The sequence below is a fragment of the Hyperoodon ampullatus genome (genome assembly GCF_949752795.1).
Source record: "Hyperoodon ampullatus genome assembly, chromosome: 13".
Lineage (NCBI taxonomy): Eukaryota > Metazoa > Chordata > Mammalia > Artiodactyla > Ziphiidae > Hyperoodon > Hyperoodon ampullatus.
The window spans coordinates 59,885,576-59,897,818 of NC_136926.1; the positions used below are offsets into that span (position 1 = coordinate 59,885,576).

General features: G+C 40.3%; 1 protein-coding gene across 1 annotated transcript; it reads left to right on the forward strand.

Annotated features, from left to right (window-relative positions):
* Positions 1–1,061: 1,061 nt before the first annotated feature.
* LOC307062471 (elongation factor 1-gamma-like) lies at positions 1,062–11,573 on the forward strand (the record flags this gene model as incomplete). The annotated part of the gene is given in 6 exon segments (XM_079718181.1): positions 1,062–1,313; positions 1,365–1,605; positions 8,020–8,200; positions 10,194–10,837; positions 10,840–10,922; positions 10,926–11,573. Coding segments are annotated over 6 exon segments (2,001 nt in total). The 3' UTR covers positions 11,526–11,573.
* Between the last annotated feature and the right edge of the window lie 670 nt (positions 11,574–12,243).

Sequence of the window (12,243 nt, forward strand, 5' to 3'; positions counted from 1 at the left end):
CAGTCAGGGTGGCCTCTACTCTCGTCCTCCAGGCGACTCCAAACCATCCTCTGAGCTGGCCATGTTTTGGATATGATGCTTCTGAAGGCCATGGATGTGCTGAGAACACTCCCATCATCCACTGGACAAAGTCTCGGGGAGCACGGCCTGATCTTCCTGCTTTGGCCATCCATTCGGTATTACATTGGGCTCACTTTATTTTGACACTTCTTGCTGGGCAGCCTGCAACATAGGTGTTTTAAAATAAAGTTCCAGAATCTCCCAGACACCTCCTGCTGTTTCTGGCTGTGGTCAGAGGGAGCAGCTGGGGACACTCTATCAGGCTCCCCAGCATGGGAGGAATTTCCAGAGTTGGACACATCCTGAGAGCAGCTGGTTCCTTCTTGAGCTCCAGTCCTGCTACTGGTGCTGCCGATGGAGGGGGATGCCCCAGGCCCTCACTGCGTGGACTGGGATGGGGATGGCAGTCCTCACCTCCAGGTTAGGTGGGGAATTGGCAGGCTCTCTGGCCTTCTGCCCTGACTCCTGGTCTTCCTGAAGCCACTCATTTTCTCCCTGTTCCAGCCATGTGGGGTTAAGAGGTTCACTCTTCACAGACAGACACCTCAGGCCTTGGGGAGGCTCAACCCTGTGGCTGTTGAGGTTAGTGAAAGGGGAGAGCCTCATAGTGATGGTGCAGACCCAACCTTGGATTCCTTGGAGCTCATGCTGTCATGCCTCCTGCCTGTTCCTGAGTGGTGAACCTGGCTCCACTCCAATCCCAGGAACTCTTGTCACAAGACAGCTCACTGTACAGACTGAGTGGCTCCTCCTGGCCCATGTTCACCCATGAATGCCTCATTAAGTCACTTAAAGTGCCTCTGTTCCTGGGGTTGAGGGTCATCAATGTTTTCAAGAGATATTCTATCTCTAAGGAGAGATAAAAGGGGATATAATGTTGCCCTTTCAAGGTTTGCTGCCCAGCTTCCAAAAGTTCTCTCCTCCAAAGGGTAGGGACCCAGTCATCTCTCGTCCACCATGGGGTTGGCATAGTTCTGGCCCAGGAAGAGTTCTGTGGCAGCATGAATGGGGCTGCCACAGAAGATATCAAGCTTGTCACACTAATTAAACTCATTGCTGAGGTCAAAGTCTGTAATTTTCATGTTCATCTTGGCATCAAAGGGGAGGCTCCCTGGCTTCAGGTCCTGGTGCATGATGCCCATCTGGTGGCAGTGCGGCAGAGCAGAAATCAGCTGCCAGAATGTGTCTCAGGCCTCTTCCTCTGTCATGTGGCCATGGTCCTGTACCTAGCTAGACATGTTCCCCCCACTGAGGTACTCCATGTCCAGGAACAACGTTTCCTCAGTGTCAGTCACCTCCAATAGCTGTACAGTATAGGGGTGATTCAGAACCTTCATAATGTAGACATACCAGAAAAGTCTCAGGAGGCTGGTGGAGCTCTGCTGACTTTTCTTAATGACCTTGATGGCTACCTCTGTCCCAGTCAGAATGTGTCAGGCCAGCTTCACCTTGGAAATGTTACCTTCACCAATGGTGTGGAGGATCTCATAGTTGTCAATATGAACCTCCTCATCAACAGAGATGGCCTTGGGGCCCTGCATCATGGTGGCCTGCTAACTACACCAACTAACAGCACTAACTAGCAATGCTAAGTATGGTAAGTGTACTAAATATACTAACAGTGCTAATATTAAAAATCTATATTAACAATGCTAACTATACTAACTATGCTAATAAACAATATTAACTATACCAACTATGCTAACTATACCAACAATAATGACTATACTAACTGTACTAATACTAGCAATATTAGGGGAAAAAATAAGATAAAATGAGAAAAAGAACAAAGAAATAAAAGAAAGCAGGAAGAAAAAAGTGGGAAAAACAAAAAAAAATTGAGAAGAAAATTTTTTTAAAAAATGATAAAAAGACAAAAATAAAGAAAAATTAGAAAACAGGACAAAGAAAAATAAGTAAAATGAAAAGCAAAAGAAAACGAGAAAAATAAAAAAGGAGTAGAGAAAAAAATAAAGAAAACAAGATGGCAAAAACAAGGAGAAAACACAAGCTCACTGTGAGTCCAAGGACATCAGGTCACAAAAAGCATCTTCCTGGACTCTAAGGACAAAAAACCTAGGCCTAACCAGGGACTTAATGGCACCTTATGAGGTCAGAGAAAGAAATGGACCAATCATGGCTGGGGATAAACCACAGTGTTTTGCTTTTTTTTTTTTTTTTTCTTTCATTTTTTGGTCTCAAGACCCCTTTATGCTTGGAAAAAAATGATCCCAAAGAGATTTTTCTTTATGTGTGTTATTACAGATTGGTATTTACTTTGTTAGACATTTAAATCTGTAGGATGCTTCAGTGACCTTTTCATTTCTAGTTTGAAAATCTGTAGGAATTTTAAAGACCTCATAATATCTACACTTGAAATATTCAATTCCTTTTCCTTAAACTCTGATCTCAAAAAGACGTTACAACTTAACTGATATCAGGACACTGTAGAAAAATTTTCTGTTGCATAAGACATGATAATGTATATTATTAACATCCAGGATGATTTGCCAGGAAGTTCATTAGCAGATTTCTCATCAGGAACCTTGGAGATCAGATGGCTTGGGTTGATGTATTCAAAGTGTTGAAGGAAAGAAGCTGTCAACCAAGAATCTTATATCTAGCAAAACTGTCCTTCAAAAAGGAGGGAGAAATTAAGACATTCCCAGATAAAAAAGATAAAAACATATGATGCAAATATTTGCTACCTATAAGGGACTCACTTCAGATCCAAAGACAAAAAAAAGTTGAACATAGATAGAAAAAGATAGTCCATGCAAATAGTAACCAAAAGAAAGCAGGGGTGGCTGTACTAATATCAGACAAAATAGACTTTAAATCAGAAAAGTTTACAAGAGACAAAGAAGGACATTATATGTTAATAAGGGGTTCAATAGAGCAAGAAGGTAAAATCATAAACATTTACATACCTAAAGACAAGCAAATGTGGACAGAACTGAAGGGGAAAATAGTTCTACATAATAGTTGGAGACTTCAATATTCAACTCTCAATGATGGATAAACAACCAGACAATAGAAATGAGGAGGTAGAGGACACAATACTGAACAATACAATAAACCAATTAGATCTAACAGACACACACAGAACCCTTCCCAACAACAGAACACATGTTCTTCTCAAATGCATGTGAGACCTTCTCCAGGACAGACCATGTGTTAGGTCACAATTTGTCTCTGTAGATTTTAAAAGATTGTTATCGTACAAAGTATCTTCTCCAACTACAATGGGATAACAGATATCAGAAACAGTGAGACTTCCCTGGCAGTCCAGTGTTTAAGACTTCACCTTCTGGGTTTCCCTGGTGGTAAAATGGATAAGAATTTGTCTGACAGTTCAAGGGGCATGGGTTCAAGCCCTGGTCTGGGAAGATCCCACATGCTGTGGAGCAACTAAGCCTGTGCACCACAACTACTGAAGCTCGCATGCCTAGAACCCATGCTCTGCAACAAGAGAAGCCAATGCAATGAGAAGCCCATGCACCACAATGAAGAGTAGCCTCCACTCACCACAACAAGGGAAAACCCTCTTGCAGCAATGAAGACACAACATAGCCAAAAAGTAAACAAATAAAAATAAAATTAATTTAAAAAAATTAATTCAAAATAAAAAAAGAACTTCACGTTCCAATGCAGGGGGTGTGGGTTCAATCCCTGGTCAGGGAGCTAAGATCCCAAGTGCCTCAGGGCCTAAAAACCAAAACAAAACAGAAGCAATATTGTAACAAATTCAATAAAGACTTTAAAAAAATGATCCACATCAAAAAAAAAATCTTTAAAAAGGAAGAATTTGTTATTAAAAAAAAAAAGAAAAAGAAACCAGCAACAGGAGAAAAAGTGGAAAATTCACAAATTTGTGGAAATTAAACCATTTTAAAGAACCACTGTGTCAAAGAAGAAAGCACGAGGGAAATTAGAAAATACTTAGAGATGAAGGAAAATGAAGCACAATACACCAAACATGGGAAACAGCAAAGCAGTGCTAAGGAGAAATTTATAGCTATAAACACATTTTTAAAACTCTCAAATCAACAACCTAACTTCATGAAACTTAGGGAACTAGTAAAAGAAGAATGAACTAAACCTAATACTAGCAGAAGGAAGCAAATAATAAAGATTAGAGCAGAGACAAAATAGAGAGGAGAAAATCAATAGAGAAAATCAACAAAACCCAAAATTGGTTCTTTGGAAAAACTAATAATGTTGACAAATCATTAGCTGGAATGACTAAAGAAAAGGGAAGACAAATTATGAAAATCAGAAATGAACATGGGAGCATTATTACTGATGGTACAGAGATAAAAAGGGTTATGAAAAATTGTACTGTAACAAATTGGATAACCTAGATAAAATGGACAAATCCCTAAAAGTATAAAACCTCCCAAGGCTGAATCACAAATAAATAGAAAATCTGAATAGACTCATAACTAGTAAGGTGGTTGGATCAGTAATCAAAAACCTCTTTACAAAAAGAGCTCTGGAACAAATTGATAGCTGGCAAATTGATTCACAGGTGAATCATACGACATTTAAAGAAGAAGTAACACCAATCCTTCTCAAAGTCATGCAAAAAAAATTCAGGGGAAAGAACACTTCCTAACTTATTCTGTGAGGCTGGCATTGCCTTGATATCCCCCAAATATCTCTGGCTCATCTTCTAGACAGTCACCAGAGGATTTTACTAAAATATCCAGGCAGAGGTGTTCTTTGCCCAGTAACTTGAATCTGTTCCTCTAAGATCTTTCTACTTCCCTTCAGTCCCACCCCCTGATTCCTGGAGAGGGGAGAGGGGCTGGAGGTTGACACAATCACTAATGGCCAGTGATTTAGTCAGTCATGCCCATTGTACTGAAGCCTCCATAGAACCCCAGAATGATAAGGTTCAGAGAGTTTCCAGGTTGGTGAACTTGTGGAGATTTGGGAAGTAGAGAACTCAGAGGGCATGGAAGCTCTGTGCTCCTGAGTTATAACCTTTTATAATGTATAACATTTTATAATGAGACATCATTGCACTGAGAATATAACTGCAGCCACTGATTAGGTCAAAGGCTCCACACTGCCTTTCCATGCATTGGTGAATGTAATATAGTGAAAAATAACTAAATAAATAAAGACTGGGGAGTGAGCAAGAGTGACAAGATTTTAACACTTTTTTTCTCCAGCCCCATTCTTTCTTTCTTTTTCTTTCTTCCTTTTTGCTGTCTTTTTCTTTCTCATTTTTTCTTTTCCTTTCTTTTCTTTCTTTCTTTCTTTCTTTCTTTCTTTTTTCCTTTCTTTTTTTTTTTTTGGCCTTAATTTCTTCTGTTTCTTTGTTCCCTGATAGTCTCTGCAACTTTTTTTGTTTTTTTGTTTTCTGATCCAACAACCTAAGAAGATTCCTGTGATGCCAGAAGAACAAATTGGAGTTTCTAAGGGTGGTACATTTATCTAGCCTGGGACATTACAAGGAACAGATAGTGCCAGAATTTCAGCTGATCTTGTATGTTATGACCAGGGTTGGTAATAGGGAAAAGGAAACAGATCATGAACAAGAAAATTTAGGTCTTGCTGCATTTTATTTCATGTATAGGAGATTATGTCTACAGTTTAGTTAAGGTACATAATCGTATGATTTTTAGCCTAGCATCTCTCATGTTTCTCTTCTTTCTTCCTAGTTCAATGACATTTTTCTCATCCTCCAAACCCCTAATTTACTAGGTTGGGAACTCCACAAGAGGGAGAACCATATCAATCCTTTTTACCGTGGTATCCCCAAAGCTAAGCATGAATGATAGGGAGACATTTCATTGTGTATTTGCCTGAAAATATGATTTTATTTATTAATAAGTGAATGTTTAGCTTTTTGTTACTACAACATATTTTATAGAGGTTGTTTTATTTCACCCTGATAACAGGAGTCAGGCCCCCAAAAGAGTTTCCCTCAGGCAGATCCAGGGTATGAGTACAGTGGGATCTTCTGCATCTATAGCCATATATCTTTCCACTAACTACATCTACCTCCATGTTAGCAAGATCAGTAGCAGGCTGCAGAGATTGTTCCTCACTCAATTGGCTGCTTCCAATAGTGAGCGATAAAAGTAGTTTAACAAAGCTCCCTGGGATACAAGCAGATCAAAATGATAGATCCCTACTCCATTGGTTTTGTTTTGTTTTATTACCATGCAAATGAATGAAGAGCAAAGGGAGTTCTTCCAAGCCTAATTTTGTTTGTTGAGGAGGGAGGAATGAAGACATGATCAGAAGCCCCATTGAAGCCCAACTTCTAATGCTCCAATAGATCTGTAGTCTTTTGGAAATCAGATAGGTTGATAGAGCATCAGGATCTGGGAAAACTGAATACAGCAAGTGATGAATGAACGATTAGTGGTGACTAGGCAAGATTTCAAGCATCCTGGGAAGTGCAAAGTAGCAAATGCTCTAAAGAGAAAGCTTGTAAACTCAGGTCTTGTAAACCTGAGTGCAAAATTCACCAATGCATGGAAAGGCAGTGTGGAGCCTTTGACCTAATCAGTGCCTGCAGTTATATTCTCAGTGCAATGATGTCTCCTGATTGCCTGGCACATGTATTCTATGCTTCTCTTTTAATCTTTCAAGCTCTCTCTAAGTCTCTGTTCCCACCCCCTTACTTCCTATCTCTCTCATTAGTGGCCCAAACTGACAGCTGTACATGAGCCACGGTGCTACCCTAGCCCCCATGTTACACTCCATGCCCTCTTCCCCTATTTCTCCTAAAAATGATCCCTCATTTTAGATTATCCACAGTTTCCTAAATTACTACACACCATACTTCTAAGAATCACAAATATAATTTGAATGATATATAGCTAAGTGTTTTAATTTATACTGCTCTTTCTCTATGGCATTTTTTCAAGAAAATGTGTTTACAGTGTATGTACCTGCAGGTCGGGGGTTCTGTTTTTTAATTCTTCCAGGCGAATTAACATGTTACTAGATCACTAGGATGTACTTAATATAAAGTGACAGATTCATGTCTTATCAAGTATTATATAAACTATAAATTATATATAAACTATACATCAGTTTGTTCCCTCGCCCTATAAAAATATCTGTTCCTTACCCTTTCACAAATACCATTTGTCATTTTCAAGCTGCTTCTGGAAATGAAAAAGGCTTTGCTCTAAACATGAACAAACATAAATGCCATCAATAAAAAGACACTATAAATTACACACAGAGCCCCCTATCCATATCTAAATCCTTGTGTACCTGTTTGATACATTGACAAACCTTCTGTTTTTTATTTTACCATCTTGTTCATATTTTAGCAGCAAACTTTACACATTGGTATAAATGCATTTTTCGTGATAAATTTACTGAATTATTTTATATTACTCCATTTGTTTTTCCAAATTTGCATTCAGATAGGTGAGATTTAAGAAGAATTTTTTATATGAGCCACTTTGAGTTGCCTTAATGTAATGGTGCTTCATGAATCACTGGGTGAGTTTGAGCTGAGGTGTAACAGGATATTTATCTCCTATTGCCATGCCAATGACACCTTACCAGGACATGACATAATGGGTGCTGTCTGGTTTAATAAAAGATGAGTTCCCCTCCAGTACTTGAGGAGAGAGATTTCAATCAGCTCACAGTCTGGGACTCTATCTACTCTCAGGTTGAAATCATACTGTCAACAGCATCTCAGCTTGTCATGAAGGGTGCTAGTAAAAGCATATTTGCTTGGACCAGCTCCAGACTGAGAAAACCCACAGCAAAAGCTAAACTAACAAGCAAAGACAAAGACATTTTCCAAATAGTGATGACTCCTGATTACATTTCTAAATTCTTCAGCCCCAATATGGATGTGGCACATGTAGACTTCCATCTAAAATCAGTGAAACTCCCAGAAGAATTGTGTCTAGAGAGAAGGCTGTCTGATGTGATAAACAGCAAAATCTCCATCTGCCCAATTCAACTCAGAATTCTCTAAAGAGAAGAGTGTGAAGAAAAGAGAAACTCGGTACAAAAAGGATTCTCTGTTCTTGGCTGAGGATTTTGCTGACTGCAAGAATTATGCATCACTCAGACCCAGCAACCAGGGCTATGCTATCATTGTCACAACTCCCCAAAGTTACAATCCCATCGAGGTTTCTCACACTAGGTGAGACCCCAACATTCGAAGGAAAGAATCACTCCTCTTTGTGTCTGATACAGCTGGGCTCAGAACTCTTTCATCACAGACAAAATGGATTATTGGCCCCCACAGTAACACATCAAACCTTCTGGAGATATCAGGAGATGAAAGCAGTCATTCCCAGGCATCTGGCTTCTTAGTAAAGCAGAGCAGGAAGACATCTTTGCAGTTGATGGGCCACAATTCCCTTGCCTCTCCAACACATTGTGCTACTGGGTCTGAAAACTCATTTCAAGGAAGAGAAGACTTTTCAAAGAGGACCCTTTCTCTGTATCCTCTTATCTAACTTTCTCCAGGGAAAGGGAGAACCATAGATACAGAGTTTCAATTCTGAGGAGAATATTGTTTAAAAAAAATTTCTCTTGAATCCTCCCCCTTAAGACTGGCCATTAATAGATGGTAAAAGTAGCTAACTATGGAGTATGGCTTTACCTTGAGACCTTTGTTTTCAGCTTCCCTCTCCCCTTCATTTATCACTTCCCCTGATGGAATTGCTTAGAGCCTATGTATTCTCCCCTGCTTTTCTTTATCAAAGCTGCTCTTATTACTTTTTTTCCAGGGAATTTATTATTGCCTCTCTGTGAACACAGCACCATTCTAATTGTTATAGGATATGAAAAATATATATTAATGAAAATATTTGGCCTCAAAATTAATAGTTAATCTTAAGAAATAATGGTTAATGAATGTGCCTGTCACTCTGCTAAGTGCTTTACAAGTGTCTCTTTTAAACCTATGGCATAGTTGTCCCTACTGCTATTCCTGGGAAGCTTATAATGATAAAGAAAACTTGTTCAATATAACACAACTAGAAAGTAGCTGAGCAGGACACAGACCTAGGCAATAAGGCCCTAACCTTGCACTTTTTACCACTAAGTTGTTACCAACTCCCTAAAGACAAAACACACAAACCAATCAGAGATGCATAATAGAGCAAACAAAACAACATGAGATGCTAAAATTTAGATATTCAAATGTCAGTATCTAAGCGTGTGGCCAAGAAAGGAAAAACCCACTTAGACATAACCTCATCCGTCACTAGAATGAAAACCATGAGGCACAAACATTTGTCTTTATTGTTGTATTCCTAGTCCCTAATCCATAGTCTTTCACATAGTAATAATAACTATTTTCTGAATGAATATTTTAAAATGTCCTAGACATAGAAAACAAAATTATGGTTACCAAAGGGGAAAGGGGGTGAGGGATAAAATTGAAATTTGGGATTAACAGATACACATTACTATATATAAAATAGATAAACAACAAGGACCTACTGTATAGCACAGGGAACTATATTCAGTATCATATATATATAACTGAATCACTCTGCTGTATACCTGAAACATTGTAACTTGACTCTACTTCCATAAAAATATAAAATTTAAAAAAAGATTTGTACTTGTAAAGTAACAAGAGGCTTTTCATTAACTCTTATGCCAATAATGGCAGAGTAAGAAATAGTTTATCACAGTGGGTAATAGTCACCTGAGAATGTCGGGTTTTTTTTTCCAAAGAAATGTGTTCCAGTCGTGTAATGAGGGTTGAAAAATCCCAGCAATATTAGCTCTCCCTGTTGCTAGTTTATGGAAATGTTAGTATTGTACATAAGAGAAGATAATAGTTCTAAGTAGAATTATCTATCATCATAATAATGTACTTATATTAATTCTTGAGATAAAATAAAAAAACTTTTAAGAGAATGTTTTCTTATTCCAGCTAGTATATGAAATATTTTAAAAGACACTTAATGTATTAAGTAAGCTGAATAAAGATTGAGCGAGTGCTTCAAAAATCATAGGGTTGTTTAAGCGATGGGATAATTTTGTTCAATTGACTTAATGAATCTTCACATTATTGATAAAATCTTCATGCTTGCCTTCCCTCTAAGAGCCTTAGGCATCACTTTTATAAGGTACCCAGCTTAAAATGATCACATGGTACTATAACAATAAATTAGCCCCTTTCTCTGCAGAATCACCAGGGCAGCTTGGACCTTGTGCACATATCCTGAAAACTGGAGAGCCTTCAAGGCCCTCACTGACATTCAGTACAGTGGGGCTCAGGTCCGTGTGCTCTCTGCACCACCCCACTTCTATTTTGGCCAAACCAAATGCCCCCCAGAATTTCTCAGTAAATTTCCTGCTGGCAAGGTTCCAGCCTTTGAGGGTGATGATGGATTCTGTGTGTTTGAGAGCAATGCCATTGGCTACTATGTGAGCAATGAGGAGTTGCGGAGAAGTACTCTTGAATCAGCAGCCCAGGTGGTGCAGTGGGTGAGCTTTGCTGATAGCGACATAGTTCCCCCAGCCAGAATCTGGGTGTTCCCCAACTTGGGCATCATGCACCACAACAAGCAGGTCACAGAGAATGCAAAGGAGGTGGTGAGGCAAATTATGGGGCTGCTGGATGCTCACTTGAAGACAAGGACTTTTCTGGTGGGCGAACGTGTGACAATGGCTGACATTACATTTGTCTGCACCCTGTTGTGGCTTTATAAACAGGTTCTGGAGCCTTCTTTCTGCCAGTCCTTTCCTAATACAAACCACTGGCTCCTCACCTGCATTAACCAGCCCCAGTTCTGGGCTGTCTTGGGGGAGGTGAAACTGAAAAAATAGCCCAGTTTGATGCTAAAAAGTTTGCAGAGAGCCAGCTTAAAAAGGACACCTCACGGAAAGAGAAAGCTTCTTGAGAAGAGAAGCAGAAGCCCCAGGCCGAGCGGAAAGAGGAGAAGAAGACAGCTGCCCCTGCTATTGAGGAGGAGCTGGATGAATGTGAGCAGGCACTGGGTGCTGAGCAGAAGGACAAGGATCCCTTTGCTCACCTGCCCAAGAGTAACTTTGTGTTGGATGAATTTAAGTGCAAGTACTCCAACGAGGACACACTCTCCGTGGTGCTGCCGTACTTTTGGGAGCACTTTGACAAAAATGGCTGGTCCCTGTGGTACTCCGACTACCGCTTCCCTGAAGAACTCACCCGGACATTCATAAGCTGCAACTTCATCCATGGAATGTTCCAGCGATTGGACAAACTGAGAAAGAATGCTTTTGCCAGTGTCATTCTCTTTGGAACCAAAAATAGCAGCTCCATTTCTGGAGTCTGGGTCTTCCGAGACCAGGAGCTTGCCTTTCCCCTGAGTCCAGATTGGCAGGTGGATTATGAGTCATACACATGGCAGAAACTGGACCCCAGCAGCGAGGATACCCAGCCGCTGGTTCAAGAATATTTCTCCTGGGATGGGGTCTTCCAGCATGCAGGCAAAGCCTTCAATCAGGGAAAATTCTTCAAATGAACATCTCTTGCCATTGCCTAGCTGCCTGCACCTGCCCTTCAGGGAGAATGGGGGTCACTAAAGGAAACTGAACATCGAACCCTTTCCTACCCTGCCTCCTTCGTGGGTGATGGCTTCTTCAAAGGGGAGTAGATATCTTGAAGCAGGGTGTTATCTATACCTGCAGGACCTCCCTGTGCAGGAGAGAAGTCTTCAGAAGAGCAGAAAGAGAGGTCTCTCCTCAGTTTTGATATTTATTTTAAATTGCCTTGCCTCCCCTGTGATGACCATCTTCTAAGCTAGCTGGGAAAGATTGGTTGTAGTTAGGAGGTGGTGATGCAGGGCTTTATAACTACCTAATTCCAGACCTTCCTGCATGAAGGGGGAGAATACCTGCTGGTGGGGTGAAAGCACAGCATGCAGAGTGACTTAACACTGCTTCCCGCAGCTGCCCTGTGAGATGGGGTAGCAGCCATATCCAAGAGTCATAGTTTCAACACTTCAGACAAACAGCAAGAAGAGGTACGGACTCCTTGGAACAGATACTGGCCTGTGAGCCCTAACCTGGCTGTGGATCATTTCTAGGGTATCCCTATTTTATAACAAGGAAGTGGGGTTCAGAGATTTAAGCAAGTTGCCTGTGATAACACATCTTAGGTGGTGGAGGCAGGATTTTGAACCAAGTGGGTGTCACTGGAGCCTGAACCCTAAACACGCCCTACTGCTTCCTGCAATGTAG